A 21,142-nucleotide genomic window follows, 5' to 3' on the forward strand; every position below is an offset into this window, starting at 1 on the left:
TTGCAGACACTCCCCTTCAGCCAGGAAAATGTTCAGGTCCCCTGGCTTTCTTGTCAGTCATTAGGGGTTCCTGGCGGGTCCCCACTAGCATCTGAGCTAGGATAGACCATTTCTCATCTTTGTTCCTCTCTCAGGGCCGATTGCCCATCCATCTCCCCATCAGTGGAGGTTGATGTTAGATAAAGACCAGTTGTCACTGGTGGGCTCTGCCCCGATTTTCTTCCCCTGAATGCATCCTCTCAACAGGTGTCTGGTGACACAGGACCCATGAGGTCCTGCCTGCCTCACAGATGTTAGGTTCCAGCCACAAAACCAAAAAAAAAAAAAAAAAAAAAAAACTGGGGTGGGAAAGAAGGATCCAGATTTCACTGAAAATGAGGCTTTTCAGGGTTGCTGACTAAGGAATTTTCTTTCCAAACATCTGAAAGTGCAAACAGATTGTAAATTAAGAGGGAGTTACAAGATAGTAGCTGAAGGGAAACAACGCCTCCCTGCTCTCTGGTTGTGGCTGGTGTGGCACTGATGGGACCCAGGCAGCCAAGAAAGATGATTAGCCTGGTGGGTGGGTGGGATGGGGCCAGGGTGCTGGGGACAGTGTTCAGGCCGCTTCCTTGAGCCAAGGGGGAGTAGCTTCTTCTGACAGGAGGTAGAACACTGGTCTCTGTCTTCTCTTGCGCCAGTGAATTAGTGATTCCCACCCAGATCAAAGTTCAGGCTCCCAAGGCAACTCAGCAAAAATAAAGTGAAACAAATTATAACCCATTCAAACCAGGCTTCTCATGACCAAAGCATGAAGCCAGGAGTTGGACGGCCCTTGAGTCACACTTCTCTGCTCCTTCTGAGTAAAAATACTGATTTCAGTGAAATGTCTTCATTCAGCTGAGGCTTGAATTTATAATGGGAGGAGAGCCCCTGGCATAGCTGTCTCTGGCAGTAATCCTGCTGGGTTTGGGGTGCTGGGGCCATGATGGGGAGCCTGGGCCCAGAGTGGAAAAGTCAAGAGCAATTCCCCCTGCCATGACCACACCACCTCCAGACGCAACGCGGAAGCACTGCTTTGGAGAACAGAACAGGAAAAGAGGGGTGGAGAGTGGGAGGACTGTTGAAAGCCCAGAGCCGGCTGGGCAGGTTTCAACGTGGAGCAAACCTTCAGGTTCCCTTGTCGTGCCACTGAGTTCAGTAACTATCAGCGTGACACCCCCTTTCAGGGATATCAAGCTCTGTCTGACGACCCCTCAGTGTGGGCCTCTGAGCCCCTCTGAGTATGCCCAGGCCTTGCTCAGAGGCTGACTGTCCAGCACCATCCACTGAGGGCCCCCTCTGGGGAAAGGTCGGGATTCTGGGTTTGGGAACCTCCTACAGACCTGTGTGCTTTCCAAACAGGGCTTACCTAGCGGTGTGAGCTGTGCCCCAGGGGCGGCCGAGATACCCCCATGTCCAGTCCATACCTGCTGCTTGCACAAGGCAGGAATCGAGGCCAAACCAAAACAAAACAGACAGCTTTGGGCAAAATGGAAACCCCATGGGGTTGGTGTTGGCATTGGGGCGCGGCTTCAGAGCTTGGAGAATCGAGTGGGTGATGAATGGCATAGGGTATCTCGGAAAAATTCAGACAGGACTTGAGGTAGGGCTCATAATATTTGCAGGCAAAGGCACACACAGCACAGGTTCTGGAAGGATCCCTCCATTTCACCGAGGGGTTCAGCGTTCACAGGTTCAGGAAGAAAACAAGGTGAAAGTCCGTCCACCTGCCAGGTCCTGTGCCAGAGACCACGGGCCCATCCGGAGCCAGACACAGTCCTACCCTCAAGAAGCTCATGGCCTGAGGGAGAAAGGAGCAAACCGGTCATGAAGCAAGGCCACAGGTGCCTTGGCAGCCCTCATCACTCTGTGAAGCGTGCGGCCTCTGGCGTCAGACGGACCTGGCTTCTAGACTCTTCTGCTTCCTGGCTGAGTGATCTCGGGGAAGTTGCACAATGTTCCAGGTGTTGGTTTCCTCCGCAGCAAAGTGGGGGTGTTCAGGTACCTCCTAGGGGTCCGGGGAGGATCCAGAGACTGAGCGTGTGCAGAGCACGTGCCTGGCCCACGGTGGTGCTCCTAATAATGCAGAGAAGCTGGTTTGATGATAATAATGTAAACCTAGTGTTATCAGAGAAGCTTGCCAAGCGCCCAGGGTGGCTGGAGACCAGTCGTCTGCTGTTCGGGGCGGGCCAGGGGCGCGGTCCAGAAGGGCCCCCAGAGGATGATGCTGGCCGCACGGCGAGGCAGAGCAACCCTGGGAGGGGGCGTTTGGGTCCCGGAGAGCAGCCGGCAGTCCCGGCAGAGCCCACTGCGCAGGGGACAGAGCCCCCAGGTGCTCTGCGACTTTGTCGGGAGGGTGGAGGGGTACCGGGAAGTCTTTCTGACAGGAGAAGTGCACTCTGCCATCAGCAGAAGATTAGATGGGAAGGGAGGCAAGGCGGGGAGGGTCAGCGTGGGCTGTAACAGTGGGCACGTAAGAGACTCTGGGGGCCTGAAGACGGAGGAGATGGGGATGTAGGAGGCGTCGCTGGTAGGACTCCAGAACCGACAGGATCAGGGGTAAGGTAGGGGAGCAGGCCAAGAACGAGCGTGGAGTTTGGCCACCAAGGCCAGGGGCGGGGGTGTGGAGGCAGGGGAGCGCAGGGCTGTGTGGCACAGGGGCTTCCGTGCAGGGGTCTGTGGGCCGTCTGGGTGGGGGCGATGGGGCCATCAAATCCTGGTGCAAAGCTGGGGGAGGGGCAAGGGTATCTTGCAAGGATCTCCAGCAAGACTCTTGGTTACCTGTTTGGGCTGAGGAGCCATATGGGAAACACTATGTAGGTGACCAGAGTGGCCCCTTTCCTGCGGCAGACACAGCACTGATGACATTCTCACCCGCTGACCCTTGTGATTTTTCGTGACCCTCGTCACTGACCCCCCAGGAGGGAGACGACAACACCAGAGAGGCGCATGAGCGTGGTCAAAAGGTGAGTCCAGAGGTGAAAGCCAAAGGAGCCAATGTCACCGTTCACAGTCAAGTTCAGGGTATAGATAAGGGGTCTGTCGTCCTTAAATCCTGATTTTGGAAAACTGAAGGAAGGGAACAGTTCTTGAAAAAGGTAACTTTAAAATAAAATAAAATATTATTATATGAAGTGATACAAATGCTATCCTCAGAGATAGTCCCCCTGAAAAGATGAGGTCAAGTGACGGACAACTGAGGCATGAGATACTCGGAGGGCAACCTGAGGTTTGTGGACGTTGGGTGGACTTTCTGACTTTACTGTCAGGAAGACAATCGCTTTTCCCACCATCAGCCTTTTATCTGCATCATCAGCGATGGAGTACTGACCTGGATGAGTGATGATAATACAAAAGTATTTATTGAGTTCTTACTATGTGCCAGCGACTCTACGGATTATCCTCATTTAACCTCGCATCCTGAGTAGATGTCATTTTATCTCCTACTAGTTCTATCACCCTTATGCTTCTTTGGGAGCACTGGGGCACAGCCATTATCAAGCTGGATGAGGGATTGGAGATCATGTGTAGAAATGCTCAGGGTACCCACGAATTGCCACAGGCAGAGTGTGAGGGATTCGGCAAGCCTTCGCCCGTTCTTAGGATCCGTGGGCACGATAGAGAAACGTGGGTGTCACTGTGCTGGGAAGGTGTGTGCTGAGTCTTCCTGGCTCTCTGCGAGGGCAGTTGCAGGGATTTGTACTGGTCAACATCTGGGTCGGTGATCTGGATCATAAAGGTTATTTATCAATCTGCGGATGACAAAACTGAGGAAGGAGGGAGAGACTACATGCTAGATGGTACAATAAAGATTTGATGAGAGGGACAGGCTGAAGTGATCATCCAAAGCTAACAAAATAAAGTTGTAAAAGGACAAATGTAGAACTCTGTTTTCAGATCTAAAAACTCAAGTACACAAGTAGATGATAGAGAAAACCTGGCTTGATGGCAGTTATGGGAGAAAAGGCCGTTTACACAATTTAAAGAGGCAACATTATTGCCCTATACAATAATGGAATTGTAGGCTAAATTTTAAAAAAGTGTCTGAAATTAAATTAAATACGAGCCCCTTGCTAGTGATGAAGCAACATCTGACCCAGTCTCAGGAGTACATTTTTTTTTTTTGCGGTACGCGGGCCTCTCACTGCTGTGGCCTCTCCCGTTGCGGAGCACAGGCTCCGGACGCGCAGGCTCAGTGGCCATGGCTCACGGGCCTAGTCGCTCCACGGCATGTGGGATCTTCCCGGACCGGGGCACGAACCCGTGTCCCCTGCATCGGCAGGCGGACTCTCAACCACTGTGCCACCAGGGAAGCCCCCTACTTTAGCTTTTGATTCTATAGATTCCAACCCCTCATTTTACGCATCAAGTACCTGTGACTTAGAAAAGGGGTTTATCCAAGATCTTACAGCTGATTGGTGGCAGAGCTATACTTAGAACACACAACTCCTAGCTTAATCCGCTGCCCCTTCTACCTCACCAGGAGGCTCCCTACTTCCACCCATGATTTGTCTTAGCGTCTGTGCCCCTAGAAAGTCCCGGTAAACCTGAGCTGCCCCCTATTGATTCTTTCCCCCCTTGGAAAAGCACCAGGAAGGCAAGAGATCCTGTTTGAGGCATTGCTGCAGCGTGAGACAACGATCCCAGATTTCATTTCACTGTGTATTACTGTAGCTCCATGAAATACTGTATGAACTGGGAAGTGAAAACCAGGAGTGACTCAGGCTTCCGGTTGTCCTACATGATCTGTTCTCTCCTTCCTTACTACTAGAGTCCCTTTTAGATGGCCACCCAGAATAAAGGTATTCCCCAGTCTCTTTTGCAGCTAGATATGGCATTGCAACCAAGTTCTGGAATTAGAGAGACTTATGGAAAGTGTCCTTAGCAGGAAGAAGCATGCCCTTCGCCCATGATGGATGGAATGCAGACTTGGCGGCTGGACCCCCAGCAGCCTCCGTGGACCATAAGCTAGAAACCACGTGTTGATAAGGGTGGAACAGGATGGTAAGAGCTTGCATCTCTGATGAGCTTATGAAGCCTCTTTACCGGCCCCAGACTGTTTCCTCATGTTCTACAGGCAAGAGAAATAAAGTCCTAACGTTGAAGCCACCGTTACCATCTTCCATCAACTCTGTCATTGAATGTAAGAACAGCGTTATTTCATACATCACTAAGAAAAAGAAACCACTGCCAAATTAAACAGCTACCCCATCCAGCTAACCCATTCCAATTTCAGAGAAGTTCCAATGTAGCAAAAGGATGAGTCTTATTACATGAAATGCAGTATTTTTGGTTTTTGTTACTCATAGCCAAACCTAATCCTGATTCAAGAAACATGAGGGAGCAAAAAGACAAGTTCTAAATAAAGAGCATGACAATCATGTAGAGGGAAGAACAAGTCTCTATAAAAGAATGACTCATAAAAATAGTAGTGACACATGACTCAATTTAGGGAGGTTTCTCCCATAACTTCCCAGTCTGGCTTGAATTAACTGGGGAATTATGTATGGCTATTTGGATTTGGCCATAAAGTGAGATGAGGCTCCAGGGGATGAGTGGGCTGGTTTTAAGATGTCAAAGACCCAAAGGGGATTGCTAAGCCGGTCTCCATTGTGTGTGATTTGGTTTTAGGGTCTCTGACTCCTTGGTTTCTTCTCCCCAACTCTGCAGGGTCCTCCTGGCTGACTTTGAGAAGGACAAATGGGCAGCTGCTGCCAGAAGCAGCTGATGACCAAGACAAGCTTGCAACCAACAGGCTCGCCCTTAGCTGAGATTCGCATGGAGATGCTCACGGCTCTTCCCGCACCAGCCCTGCTACTGCTTTCCAGTGTAATTTGAGCCTTGATCTGGTGCAAAGCTGAGCACTTTTGGTCCTCAGCACTAGAGCCCTGACCTTAAGCTATGACAACCCAGTATTAACGTACCTGAGTGATTAAAACATCAAAGGCCAATATGACACACGAAAGGGAAAGGGAAAGGGAAAGGGAAATCTGGTTTATTGAAAAGTGGTTATAAGATGGACTATCCACTGTGTGTCATTAAAGCAGGGGCACTTTCATAAGAAATGTCCACTTGATTACTTTTAAATTATAACAGAATAACTTATTTTAATTGATCCTATCTCCTGTGACTGCTTCTTGAATCTACCGGGACACCAGGGGCCTTTATAGATTTTGCGGATACTATGCTCTGGCTATCGTTTATTGACGGTCTCCTCATGTGATAAATGTTTTACATCTATTATTTAACACATCAACCCCACAGGTAGGTGGTATCATTCCTTTTTTTTTTTTTTTTTTTTTTTTTTTGCGGTACACGGACCTCTCACTGTTGTGGCCTCTCCCGTTGCGGAGCACAGGCTCCGGACGCGCAGGCTCAGTGGCCATGGCTCACGGGCCCAGCCGCTCCGCGGCATGTGGGATCTTCCCGGACCGGGGCACAAACCCGTGTCCCCTGCATCGGCAGGCGGACTCCCAACCACTGCGCCACCAGGGAAGCCCCTCATTCCCATTTTTAAAGATAATATAACTGTGGCTCAGAGAAGGTTGATTAACTTTCTCATGGTATCACACACAGCTAATAAACGGGCTCTGAACCTAGGTGGATGAAGGCTACCATTATCATTTAGTTGTAATGGACTGTAGAAGCAGCCCTTTAAGCTTCAGTTACTGAAACATGTAAAGGTCTGCTGAGGAATACTTTTATCCTTGCATTCAGAAGGTCCACTGGGCACTGAAGACTTGTGACTATTCTGAAGGAAAGCCTTCTCTGGAAAAAAAAAAAAAAAAGTTGGGGAAACGGCAGGAGATGGACTGGATAAGCATTCTTGCTCCAGGCCTTACTTAAATTACACTCAGGCAACTGTTCCAATGGCCCGTGTAATAACCTGGCGACACAGGAATCTCTGTCAATGACAGAGGTGCAGAAGAGTTCCAATGGAACATTCCCACAGCCGATGAGGTGGACTACTGTTGGGCTGATTGCCTGTTTTTACTGAAATACATCATGTGACTTTTTGCTGAAGCAACATCTAATCTAATAACAATATTTTAAAAGTGCTTTTAAGAAATTTTCTGCTCACCTTAATTTCATGCATGTATTTCCTTGGGAAGAAAAAAATTCCCTACAAATCCCTATTTAACTTTGCCAATTCTGATGAAGATATATTATAATGATGATGGGAATTTCTTGTATGATCTCATGTTCTACATAAAAACAGCTCAGCTACTTAAAGGGTTGATTCAAATTCTTATGGGTGAGAATCTAATTCTTCTTGGTTTTAATAAACTGGAAGCCCTACCAAATGATTTCTTCTGGATTGAAACACATTAAGATGAAATAAAACTTAACGTTCAAATTCATTACATTTTCCCTCAGATACCAAAGTACAGACACCAGGCTAAACTTCTTTTAAATTATTTTATTTTTGTGTAAGCTAAAAGGAAATTTACACACTGAAATCTCAAAAGACCTTGGGCATGCACATTAACCTTGTTAGAGGTTCCTCTACATGTCTCTTTTTTTCCATAGGAATTTCCCCAAACATTTAAAACCCATAGTTTTTACTGTATATACAGCCTAAACCATAGCAATCTATGATTATGTCATTTTACACTGTGCAAAATCCTCAAAAAATAGTGGTATGATAGAACAAAACAATCAGTAACAAGTAAATTTCATGGTAAGACATTCATGTAATTTGGTCCTTCTCTAAACCAAACTGATTTAAAACAGACAGGCACAATCTCTTTAAACCCCTTCAATCAAGTTCTGACAATGATCCATACCCTAGAACAAAAGCGCAATCGATGAAAGTACCTTGCAAAAGGTCAAACAGCAACAGGCCAGACTGAAAAGATTAAACAAGAGCACAAAAAGGGTAACAAAAGCCAGATCTGAAACAAACCCACCACACGTAAAATTAAAAAAAAAAAAAAAAAATTTAAACAGGGATTGGAGCTTATTTATGAGAGCAAAAGTAATTCAGTGTATGATGTGAAAAATTAATAGGACAGTCAATGCAATCTGAAAAGGCTGAAGGGGATTTCACAGACAGTGGAGATTTGACTTTTTAGTTTTCATTTTTTTATTTCAAAAGTTTTGTAAGAAGGACACCACCAGTGTATTTCACAAAGACATAAATGTATACACCCCAGCAACACAAAAAGAATAAATCTTCAAAAATGTTCACCCCGATTATTTACATTTGTTTCTAATATAAATTTAGGACTTCAGTATGTAAATAAATATACATTACTATGTATACCTTTCTAGTGCGGCTTACCAACAAATCAGCTGAACTTTAATTTTTTTTTTTTTAATTAGAGCAGGTATGCTTTTGATGGTGGGGAAGGGCTGGAGGGAAGGAAAAGCAACTGAAACCGTCCAGTTCACATCAGTTATCAGTCTGCCTTCTCTTGGGAGCTTGTGGAAGGTGTCAAGGTGGTTGGGAACATCAACACCTTGGCATGCATGAACGTCAGGTCAGGAAGGCTGGCGATCACCTTGATGGCTTCTTCACTCAGGTGCTCTTCTCTTTTCGGTTTCCTGTTGACAAATGAAAAAAGAGATGTGTGTCAAAGTGACACTTGCTGTAGGTCAAACGGGAGAAAATCTACTCTCAAGGTAGACAGCAATCTGTGGGGACTTGAGTTATCTTTCCCTCTGCCAGTCCCTGAACCTCATAATACCTTTGTGTTGAGTGCTTCCTGTGCCAGAGGCCAAATCTCTTACAAAGATTCACACCGAATTTATGTATGTTCATTACAGTTAGGCAGGTACACAGACATTCACATGTACCTGTGCACAGCTCGCAGCTCTATTTAAGCTTAGAAGCATCTACCTAGGCATACTTTTAAAATGTTACTAGGGAACTCCCTGGTGGTCCAGTGGTTAGGATTCCGTGCTTCCACTGCAGGGGTCACGTGTCCGATTCCTGGTCGGGGAACAAAGATCCTGCATGCTGTGTGGCGCAGCCAAGAAAAAGTTACGCAGCAGAAATATGATGCTGAAGCCCTAGTTAATAACACTCTGCCCAACTGGACTTCCCCCTCCCCACTGAGAAACTACCAAAGTTGCCTCAACATAAAGCAAAGTATGTCTGGCACGGTCCTTGTAAGTCATTTTAACCTCAGGCTTTCTTCAACCCCAAAGGGGAATTCCAGGACAGAAAGCCCTCAGCTCAAAAACACCCAGCCTCTGCCCCACTGGGATGCAGAGAGATGGTAGGTCCAAAGGCCGCAGCACTAGGGCCAGCTACTCATGCCGAGAATGCACATAGGCAGGAAGGACTCAGGGAGAGGGGAAATCTCGAAATCTGTTGGGTCCTATAGATGAAATGCCCCTAATATAAGAAGTGATCAGCGTGGCGACACAGAGAGGAAGAGCTCCTGCTGACCCGGGTCTTCCCAGCAGGTGAGCCACAGAAAATGCCAATTGAGCCTCGAATGTGGCTCAAATTGAGCACATGATTGTAATCCAATCTTTATGTTTTCTAGGATGTTAAATATACTGAAAGATAGCTGCGGTCATAAAGATATTAATTTTAGATCAAAGTAATTTAAAATTGTTGACTCTAAAAGGCCCAATCCTCTTTTACAGTAAATGATAGTTGGTACTCTATTAGGTGCGACACAAGTTATTTCTTCCACCTAAGTATTTTCTTTGTCCTTGGGATGAGGTGCAGGAGGTCAGGAGATGAAACAAGAAAGAAAAGATAGATGCAGGTCTTTGTTTTATACCTGGACTTTTCTGTTGTTACCACATTTAAGTTCAGGCTGAAATAAAAAGATATTACGAAAAGACTGAATCAAACATCAGACTTTTAGGACCAAAGTTCTTCAATATGGGGGTCAGCTTCAGGTACACTGAAACCATCAGTAGATCAACTCAGAAGAATGGAATAGCACTCCAAATTTTTTCCGATTAAAATCTACATTTTTAATTGCACTTAAATCATGGTAAAACTATTAAGTGGATGGTTGATGGGAAGTTGCCTATCTGCATCATTCCACAATAAAACCAGATAGTTCACTTTTTAGTCTCAAAGTGAAAAACTGGAAGACTACATGGGAAAGGGCAGCCTCTCACCATGGTCAATCTTAGCATCACTCATGATGGGGTCAACCAGACATTATGTGTCGTCTGATGCGATTCAACACCTATGATGTATTCCAGCCAAAAGGCTTTACCTGAATCCATCAAACCTTTAGATATAATGTCCAGTTTACAGGAAATAAGGGGAATAGAGAAATATTTGAAAACTACTTGAAGGAAGCAAATGGAGAAATCCAGAGATTGGGACGTTCTGCAGGACAAGTGGACCGATCTTTTCAACAAGCTAGCATTAGTAAACTGAAAAGCAAACAGAAGGGATGGGGGTAGATATACTAGGTTAAAAGTGACTTAGCCATAGCAGCTAGGTACAATAGTCCTAGATTGGATGCTGATTTGGAGAAAGCAGAGAGAAAGGACATTGTTGGGGAATTTGAATACATATAGCCTGGCTATTAGATGAAATGAAAATTTACTGAAATCAGTAGATGGAGACCACTGACTGCAAGGGAAGGCTCAATTCCGTATAGACTATAAAATCTCCTTTTTGGTTAAAACAACACTCATATGGGTATATTTGCAAAGATAAAGATCTGAAAGAATATGCACTAAGGAGTTATAGTGATCTGACTGGTAAGAATGTGATACTTTCATGAAAAATATTTTGTCTATTTTCTAACTTTCTACTCTTACTGCTTCTGTAAAGATAAAAAATTATTAAAAACAGTAACCAGTAAAATTGTACCTAAATGGACTTCTCGCTTGTGGAGTGCAGTTGGGGTGTGGGGAAGAACAAAGAAGTTGTTTTCACCCAAGGAATGGTTGGTAAATATTATTCTAGAGTTTCTACCAATTGCTTTATTTCAGAGACACTACTTGAAGGCTGTCTGAAGTTGTATTTAAAAATAAGAAAAAGTTTATGTAGTTCATAGTTTGTGCGTTTATCTGTAGTCGCTATGCGTTGATGTGATCTAGTTTTCTTAGAATATAAGAAAGAAGAAAATGCTTGAGGGGAATTTGAAAATAAAAAGTTACATCATGACCTTTCCTTGAAGCCAAAGGCAGTGACCTAATTTTGATTTATACTCTTCCTAGTTAAGATTTATCCTTTTGGCCAATGCAGTACAATTAAGAGTTCAGAAATAAACCCATACATTTACGGTTAAACTGATTTTCAACAAGAGGGAAATGGGGCAAGAACAGTCTTTTCAACAACCAGTGCTGGTACAACTGGATATCCACGTGCAAAAGAATGAAGTTGGACCCCTACCTTACACCATATTCAAAAATTAATTCAAAATACATCAAAGGTCTAAATATAAGAGTTGAAACTTTAAAACTCTTAAAAGAAAACCTAGATGTAACCCTTCCTGACCTTGAAGTAGGCAATGGTTTCTTAGATATGACACCTAAGGCACAAGCAATGAAATATATATGTACATATTTATGTACACATATATGTATATCTATCTATAGAGATATATACACATATACGCATGTATATAGGGCTTCATCAAAATTAAGAAACTTTTGTGTTTCACAGGACACTACCAAGAAAGTGAAAAAACAGCCTGCAGAATGAGATAAAATATTTGCAAATCCTGTATCTGATAAAGGTCTAGTATGCAGAATATGTAAAGAGTTCTTAACAACAACAACAACTTCCCTAAAGAAGAGATACAAGTGGTCAATAAGCACCTGAAAAACTGCTCAATATCACTGGCCATCAGGGAAATGTAAATCAAAATGACAATGAGATATCACTTCATACCCATTGGGATGACTATAACCAAAAGACAGTAACAAGCCTTGTGAGAATGTGGTGACATTGGAACCCTCAAACTTTATTGGTGGAAATGCAAAATGGGGCCACTGCTTTGGAAAACAGTTTGGTAGTTCTTCAAAAAATTAAACAGTGTTACCACGTGACCCAGAAGTTCCACTCCCAAGAAAATTGAAAGCATTTGTCCACACAAAAACTTGTACATGAATGTTCATGGCAGCATTACTCATAACAGTCAAAAAGTGAAAACCACCCAAATGTCCATTGATTTATTAGTGGGATAAACAAAATGTGGTATAGCCACACAATGGAATATTATGCAGCCATAAAAAAGGAATAGAAAGTACCAATACATGCAAGAACTTGGCTGAGCTTGAAAACATTATGCTAACTGAAAGAAGTCAGACACAAAAGGCTATATAATGTATTATTCTGTTAGTATGAAATAATCAGAATATGCAAATCCACAGAGATAGAAGGCAGATTAATAGCTGCCAGGGGCTGGGAAAACTGGCATATAGGGAGTGACTGCTAATGGGTACGGGGTTTCTTTCGGGGATGATAAAAATCTCCTGGAATTAGTGGTAATGGTTGCACAACCTTGCGAATATACTAGAAGCCACTGAATTGTACACTTGACATGGGTGAATTTCATGGCATGTGAATTATATCTCAATTAAAAGGTCAAAAAAAGAAAAGAAAAAACCATGCATGCCTTTTGGCAACTAGTCCTCTGGCCTGTAAAATCTTCAGTTAGAGGTCTGTGGCTACTAACTAGCTGGCTACCCACTGATTAAGATTAGGAAGTAATTTTTCTCTGTATTAGAAAAGGTAAGCAAGAAGATGGAACTATTTTAAAACTGAGAACTTGCATTTCTTTAAAATAAGAAGTCACTTTCACAACCTATGTTTAGAAAGTGAAGAGCACATGTACTTTCTCTTACATATGCAAAGACATTTGGAAAAGAGTATGGGATGTTGTTTGTTACATGGCAAATTTCCTCTACCTAGACCACTGTTTCTTAACCTTTTCTTACCCTACAGTTCCTCAGTGCTTTTTCACTCCATCTTCTGTGTATTGACAAAAGCCAAGATTTTGCTGAGGTGTACACTTTAAATTTTATTTTATTCAAAAACAAAAACAAAAAATGAAGCAAAACCAAAAAATAACAAAGATGCTTAAAATTCCTTTGGAATTATGCCACCCCACCTTTCTCCCCCCTGTACGACTGAGAATCACTCATGGGGGCACTTTACAGTATTACCTTCTAATTATAAGACTTGTGAATATTTGCACTTCTCACCACTTTCAAATAGTTAATTCCTCCAAAGAGAAAACACAAAGTTGACAACTTGTTTTCTTTGCAATTTATTTTGTTTTAAATGTGAAGCTGGACAGGTACCAGAGACTAATTCAATGCAGTTACAAAACTGACCCCAGGATACACACTATAGTTTCAGTTCATTCCATAATAGTACAGAGTAAGAGAAAAAATAAAATAACTTAAAGTGGTAGGAGTTGGAAGAGTGCCCTAGTGTACAGAATGTTTTAAGGGTGAGTTGAAAAGTTAGGAGAGCAAGCAAGTTAACAATGTGGCTTAGAGCTCCTCCTACTGGCACAAAGAATGAATTCTCACCACCGGGACTTTGAACACTAACTACTACAGTTCACTCAGTGAGACTGCAGAGGGAAAAAGGTGAGGAAACACTAGGACTGTCCTTAGAAAAAGTTGTCCAAAAAGTAGCAGGAGAAAGCCCAAACGATAAAAGTGTCAGTTTTTTGTTTGTCTGTTTGTTTTAAAAGTCATTAGCTTTTGGTTAACATATATGGAAAAAATGGATGAGAAATCTGTATAAGGAGAACATTAATTTGAAAATGATTTATTTGGAAAGAGAAATTAGAAAGCAAGCAAAAAATCCACACTAGCTTCATTTACAAGCAAGTTCACTTAATAGGAGGCTTTAACAGCGCCAGGTAGTGTTACTACAAAGAAATAGGGGTGATAAGAACAAGGGAGAGAATCTGTGGCTAAACAAGAACGTGCAGACTACAAATCCATTCCCGGGAAAAGTTCAGGGTAGCCTTAATTATAAAACAAATAATAATGGATTTTCATGATTATAAATATTAATTGTATTAGTAATAATAAATATCTGTTGAATGGGTACTTAAGCACAAACACAGTTTTAAAGGCGATGTGATAATTCAAGCCAAAGTTTTAAGACAGGTAAGCATTTATTATTTGCAAGGAAAACACGGCTTTATTAAATGGATGTTTTTCTACAGAAGAACTGATTTAAAAGATAAATCTGAATTTGACGTGTGAGTAGAATGTATTTAAACAGGGGAAAAAGCTATAATATCTCTGCCTAACTGGGCAAAAACAGGTAAATATTTTCACTTTAAAGTGCTGATGAATCACAGATTTGGTACAGCAGAGTTGGTATGCCAATCAACCAGTATTTGCTCTTGCAGTAGTGACTTCCTGGTTCATAATGATTACCTTCTTATTAGAAACTGCCTTATTCTTATGGCTAACATGTCAAAGCAATGGATTATTCCAGTGCTTAATTATGTAAAACTAAAGGTTTCCTGAATCCTGCACACAACGCCCACATGACATTCCTGTATCTGAGATAACTGCTTTTCTAAAGGCCCTGCCCCTGAGGGGCTCCCAGAAAGCTTGTTAAAAGCAAGGCTTCGGGCTTCCCTGGTGGTGCAGTGGTTGAGAGTCCGCCTGCCGATGCAGGGGACACGGGTTCGTGCCCTGGATCCCACGTGCCGCGGAGCGGCTGGGCCCGTGAGCCATGGCCGCTGAGCCTGGGCGTCCGGAGCCTGTGCTCCGCAACGGGAGAGGCCACAACAGTGAGAGGCCCGCATACCGCAAAAAAAAAAAAGCAAGGCTTCACGACCCAAATCAGAGGTGTTACACATTAGCGAAAATTCAGAAAATAAAACAGTGGCCATTCCCTACTCTCTCTTAGCCCAGAGGTGAAAGGATCAGCCTAGGTGACTCTGGGAGTGTGAAACTGGGTTCTCAAAGATGATCATCTCAGTAGTTATGAAAGAAAAGGGGGAGCATTTCTGTAATGGCTTCATGATCTCAATTCTTTTATCAGATTCTTCTCTACAAAGTTGGGTGTAGGGGTAGGGAAGGAGAGAAAACGACATCTGTCAGCCCTTTCCAGTCTCTCATGAAATAGCTCCGCTCTAGTAAATCCATAATTAAACATAATTTGATACTATTTTCTGGAATTAGGCATCTATTGGTTTTACAAATGTAAAGTGAATTTTAATATAATATATTGAAATACTGCCAACTTATGTGCTTTCCCATCTGGGCTACTTTGTTTAACACAGAATTCAAAATTAGGGTGTAATGAGCACTAGCTTTTACCTGGTAGATGTGCTTGTCTTCTCTACTGTGGACATGAGTCTCGCAAATGCATCAGTCACTTTGAGGCTTGAGGTGGAGATTTCCAGCTTAGAAGTTGTTAACTCATACAACTCTGGATCCACACCTTATAGTATAAAATGATAGTCAGTGATGGCAAGCTGCAATGGGTACTCAGTCACAATCCAAGATGCAAAAGGCAATTACTCTGTAAACATCTGAGTCTTTATAAGCACAACACATCTTTAGAACACTGTAATATTGCATTTAGTTTTTAAATTATAAATTCCACTCTTCGGAGTTTTTACAAAGTAGGAAAATACTCTTAAAATTCCACTCTGGTATAAATATAGCCTTAATTAATCTAACGTTTATGTAGACGATACCATCAAAATACTTCTAAAAAATTCTATCTGCTATAGAAAACTCCCTAAATTTTGTATTTGTTTGTGATATGAAGGTTATCAATGTTTTATAAATAGAATGCACATGATTTGTTACATAATATGACACCTCAATTTTTAAATTGACTGATTTAACTTCATTTTTTGAACCTCCCTTTTCCCTTACCTCCCTGACCATTTATCCTCCATTATTTTCATCCATATCCCCAAATTTGTAAGTTAATATAAAGTCTCAGATACAGTAAATAATTTGGTTAGTTTAAATATATTCTGACTATCTGAGGACATGAAATATTACCCAAAGTATCAAATTATTACTAAAGAAAAGTTATATACCGCATTGTTCTTTCTTCAGGTAAGAAGTGGGGACGGTAAAATATTTTCAGAAAAAGTGAATAAAAGCACTACGTTTGAACAAAATGAAAATTGTCTCAAGGGTTATACTTCTATTGTCTCACAGCTGAATCTAGTGGCTAACAGTTCAAAGATCTTGTTAGAAAAATTCAAAACAAAGCTGAGTTAGAGGATTAGATTTATTGTAAAATCTATTAAAATCCTTCCCATCTGACTTCATTAAAATATACATACATATTTTAAAACTTTCCTTGAATATTAATTTATATCAAATATGAGGACTACAAAAAACAAGGAACAAGCAAATATTTTCAACTCAAGCTAAGCGTTGGAAAATAAAGGTAATCAGATAAAAAATTTTTAATCCTACACTCTCTTTGGTTTTAGCAAATTCAGTAGTTTCAGGGTATAATAGAAAAGCAGACTGTAAGTACAAATGTCTTATAGCTTCATCAATTTCTACTTATCATTTCTAAAAAAGCCCTAAGACCCGTAGATAAAATTATATATACATGTACCATATCGATATTAACAAACAAGTTTCCTCCTTTAGGATATTTCTAGGTTAAGAAAAAAAATCAGGAACTGCCTTCTATTAACCAACTTTGTAGCTGACTAGCAGATGTAAACACAGATCTCAGATGTTTACAGAAATCATACTAGCACAAGCGGCTTCCACAGTTACCATGTCCAACAAGGGAGGAAGGCTATAGAAAATGTTTGTTGACTCTCCGAAGTTTTTAGTATTTCATTAAGGTACAGTTTCAAAATATAATTTAAAAGGCCCTTTCTTTGTATTTCTATAATAAGTATTAAGGTTGCAATTAAAATGTAAAAATTTACAGATGCCTGTAAAGGGACCAGATGAACCCAAAGCACCTCCTTCCTCCACTATGAAAGGTTAGATTCCAAGTAACCACAAAATTTAAGTAGATGGTGAATGCACAATGCAGAGTAAACAATTGCATTCTGACTGGCAACAGGAAAGTGCTAGTAAAAATTTAGTTGGGTTTATACAATACTGACAACTTGGCCGTCAAACAGTGAAGTGGGAGATTTTTAAAAAAAACCCTTCAACCTCCCCCAACCTCCCAAAACCATTATCACCAAAAAAAGTACTATGGCTATATTTTATACTTTTCAAAAACAAGACAACTACTTACTCTACACAAAAAACTGGAAAGTAATTTTTTTAATGGAAGAGGTTTTTTTTTAACAGAACCTTAATGAGGCATAGTTTAGTTACATAAATAAAGCTAGCCAACCAAGTTCTATGCCAACCTCCTAAGTCTCAAACACAAAATAATTAAATAACCGCAAGCTAAGACAAAATGACTTTCCCAGAAACAAGTCAGAAAAAGTGCAAGCAAGTGGTGAAATGGAATACTCAGGAAAGTGTTGACACCTGTAGCTTGATGGTAAGTTTTAACAAAACCCAATAGCAATAAAACAAGCCAAAGCAAATTTATAGTAATCAGGTTTACACAGCAGCTAGAGTATATTAATGAAAATATGGAAGGAAAATATTTAAAAGGTTCCAAAGTAAGGAGGACCGCCATTGACCATGCTAATTTCATTTCCATTACAGCTCTAAGCTTCTGAAACTGCTTGCTCTTCTCAAAGCTGTGTATGTATACTGAGCCTGGTTTATCAGGTCATTTCTGTACTTCTTTATACAGTCAGATGATTTGTGCTCTTATGGGTGATTTTTAACTGAGTTTGAAATGTAACCAAAAATTAAATTTAAACCAGGTTTTTAGACACCCAAAAATAGTGACCTCATTTAAATTATGATACAGTCCATGACAAAACAAAGCTGAGAGCAAATTAGAAATAGGAGCTTGGTAATTCATTCTTGGGATTATAGTAATAAGGAAACTGATACACAAGATTTTGGGTTTCTTCCCCCCATTAAGTATTAAAAACTAATTAGCTCACCCAGGTCATTTCATAGCTCACATGTGTTTAGAAGTAATTTAAATAGTGAAATATTTTGAAGTCAAAACCAGACACATTAGTTTTTCATATGCTTGTAAAATCTTGGAAACAATGAAAATGATAACCAGGGGATTAGATTTGCGGAATCCAGTCATTCTACAAAACGGCCTTGGAATGTCCTTATAGCACAATCAGATTTCCATAACCAGCTCTTGGAGAAGGGCATTCTGGATCCCAGGTTCACCCTTAGCTGATTGTCTTAGTCGCCCCCATTTCCCATCATGGCTCCTAAATTGCTAGAAGTGGGTGGCAGGGTTATCTAGCTGAACAAAACCAGCAGATTCTCAGGAACCAGGCTGGCTGTCTAACTGATCCTAGTGGGGACTGAGAGGGACCCTCCCTATGCATTCTGGGCATCAGCATCTATAGAGCACCTCAACAGCCGCCTGGTATCAATGGGCATGATTACCAGATCACAAGTTGGGATGACAGGGAGTCATTAAAATCATATTAAATAAAATGTAAACATAAAAATGCCATTATATTTTAATCGTTTATTCAGTTAGAAAATGACAAAGTACATTAGGCCTTTGGTCAATGAACTGAACTTTTGCCAGGCTGAACATTAATTTAACAGGCACTCCAGTAAGTTTTAATTTCTAGCTTTTAGTATCTCATAGCAATTATTTTCTATTATTATCTTTAACATTTTTTTTTTCCTCCATGGAAAACAGTAAACTTTCTATTCAAGAGCTACATAAAACAGTAATAATTCTATGTGGGACTATATAACTAAGTGCTAGACTCCAACATTTTGGAACCTAATTATACATTTAGCAGCACTAATGAACAACTAATTGAATGCTAGAATTTGTAAAAGGTTCTATTATCACAGACACTATAATGTAAAGTCACCTTTGTGTACTAAAATATTCTTATATCTCTAAATTTGTATTTTTTCAAATGGCTTTGTAGAATATGCTTTAAAAATAAGCATATAAAATATCACATTTTCTATTTACAGGGGGAAAAAAAACCCCTGCCTTTAACTGTGTAAGGACATTAGGGCTGTTTTATATCTAGAAACTACTTTCAGCTCTGAATATTATACTCTGTCAGTATAATTTTAAGCTTTCCTTAAAATACATTTCACATAAGTCATTTTTTATAGTTACACTACTAGAAAATAACAGTAGATAGATGAAAGAAAAGTAGTAGACATTATAGAGAATACAATCTACTTGTTTCCTTGTTTATAGGAAAGTCAAGTGATGTGGTCATGCTTTTAGTAAATAAACTAGAATTATGGTTTTAACACTCTGCTGACCTGGGATTGTGGTGCTGCTGCTAGAGCTACTGTCATCCACGGGCCCAAAGAAATCAAGGTTCAGAAGAGTGGAACCTCCACTAGCTTGAAATTCAGTGACCGTGTTGGTAGGCAGCCACACAGAAGGTAAGCCAAGGGAGGAGGGGTTATGTGTAAAAAGGGGTAAGACACACACTTGAACATGCAGGTTATAATTAGTAGTCATTACATATTTTAAAATCAACATTAAAACAGTGTGTACAGTATTAGTTTTTCACTGCTAAGGACATTTCTAAAGTAACAATTTAATTCAATGTACATTTTCTCATGTACAACGTAAATAATTTGACACTTAGTAAGGTTTTAGTTAGGAGTTCGGTTCTTTCAATTGAAACTCGAAGCCATACCAGAAAGACCAAGGGGAAAGTATACCCGTTAAAGGGAAACAATACTTTAATCTCAACCCAACATTAAATCACTGTACATGCCCAAATAAATCTTTTATGTTAGTAGTGTTGGTTTCTAATTAATGCCTTTTAAAAGTGACAAAGTTGTCAGTTTCAGGACAGGCACCAATACATTAACTTAGTTTAAAATAAAATAACGTAATAAGGAATGTCATAACTGCCCTACCCTGATGTGCAACCTCAAGCTGTACTGTTCCCCTTTAACTCTGAAACAGTAATCAGAAATAGTATACATTTTTAAAGAAGTTGTTTGTTAATAAAAAGCATGATGATTTGACTGAATAAGACACCAGACAACAGCAGAGGGTGCATCCAGGCTTTCCTTCAGCACAGATATTCAATTGGATGCTTTCCAGATATCCTGGGATCCCCCACTCTAAGGCAAAGCTGATAGAATAGCAGGTGTTTTACACCATGGCTCAAACAACTTATGAAGTATAAGGAGTAAGAGTAATTATACCTCAGAGTCCAATTAAAACTTGTGATGTCAACACACAGGAAAACTAGCATTTTGTATTACTTAAAAACCCCACCTTATTGGAATAAGTTAATCCTTTTTCAGGATTTTCTTTTAAAGCCATAAGTGAAACCAATTATTTCTGGAACTACCTACTAGTATTTTGAGATAAGTTTTAGAAAAGGATCATGAAAATCATTCGTTTTTCCTTTGCATATAAGTGCACTATAAAATATTATTAAATCTGAAAACTACTTTGAGTCAATAAATATGGATCTATTTGCACATCGTTTTTGGTTAAATAATTGTGCTTTGTGCTTTAAAGCAGCCTCTACACACAAGACTTTGCATCCAAGAAAATTCCATGAACTAAGACTACAAAAAAAAATTTCAAGTAAATTGGTCTTACCTAAAATATCATTTAAACTGCCTAGATATTTGTGAAAAATAAGGAAGCTTGTTTTTGTCTTGAGATAAAGAAACTAAAATTTTATCTGGCCACTACTACCTATATATGGACATTAATACTGTTAATACTAGTAACAGCTGGTTTCTTGAGCAATCACTATTCAGAAAGAAAGCCTGAATTTCCAAAGATAAGAAGTTATGTTCAAACAAAAAAGGAAGTCAGCAGAGAGAAGTCTGTCTGAACTTTGTAGCTTTCTTAACTCTAGCTCTGGTGCTAGAGGCTCTACGGAGAGACGTACCATCTAAAGGGTTAGTAAGGCCACTGCTACTCCAGTCAAACTGGACGGGTGGTAGAGACTCCTAGAGTTGAAAACCAAAAAATCAAAATTAATCAGTATAGGTTGTAGCAACATAAAGAATCCTTAAAAATAAAACGAAACACTATTATAGCAAGATCATTAGGCAATAAGATACCTAAAGACAAAATTGGGATAATTTACAATTTCAGAAGGTTATCTACAAATATTAACACAAACTGAAATTGCAAAATTTATAA

The 21,142-nt window shown here is 40.7% G+C and overlaps 1 protein-coding gene and 1 long non-coding RNA gene across 8 annotated transcripts in view; one reads left to right on the plus strand and one right to left on the minus strand.

The window, feature by feature from the left end:
• The first annotated feature begins 2,127 nt into the window (after positions 1-2,127).
• Positions 2,128-6,659, plus strand: LOC117196924 (uncharacterized). The gene is made up of 3 exons (XR_004477354.2): positions 2,128-2,987; positions 5,099-5,164; positions 5,692-6,659. It is a non-coding gene; the product is annotated as an uncharacterized LOC117196924 (long non-coding RNA).
• Positions 6,660-7,426: 767 nt separating this feature from the next.
• AFTPH (aftiphilin) overlaps positions 7,427-21,142 on the minus strand; it is a 64,270-nt gene continuing 50,554 nt past the window's right edge. For 3 of the 7 annotated variants that reach the window (XM_033407207.2, XM_049696402.1, XM_004280628.4), the window contains 4 exons: positions 20,886-20,946; positions 19,276-19,359; positions 15,256-15,379; positions 7,427-8,568 (listed from right to left, as the gene is read on the minus strand). In XM_033407207.2, the coding sequence (XP_033263098.1) occupies positions 8,424-8,568; positions 15,256-15,379; positions 19,276-19,359; positions 20,886-20,946 (414 nt within the window). In that variant the 3' untranslated portion in view covers positions 7,427-8,423. The remainder of the gene's footprint in view (positions 8,569-15,255; positions 15,380-19,275; positions 19,360-20,885; positions 20,947-21,142) is intronic. The other 4 variants (XM_049696403.1, XM_004280629.4, XR_004477355.2 and 1 more) reach the window with 3 other exon arrangements.

This window comes from Orcinus orca, chromosome 13 (assembly GCF_937001465.1).
Source record: "Orcinus orca chromosome 13, mOrcOrc1.1, whole genome shotgun sequence".
Taxonomy (NCBI): Eukaryota; Metazoa; Chordata; class Mammalia; order Artiodactyla; family Delphinidae; genus Orcinus; species Orcinus orca.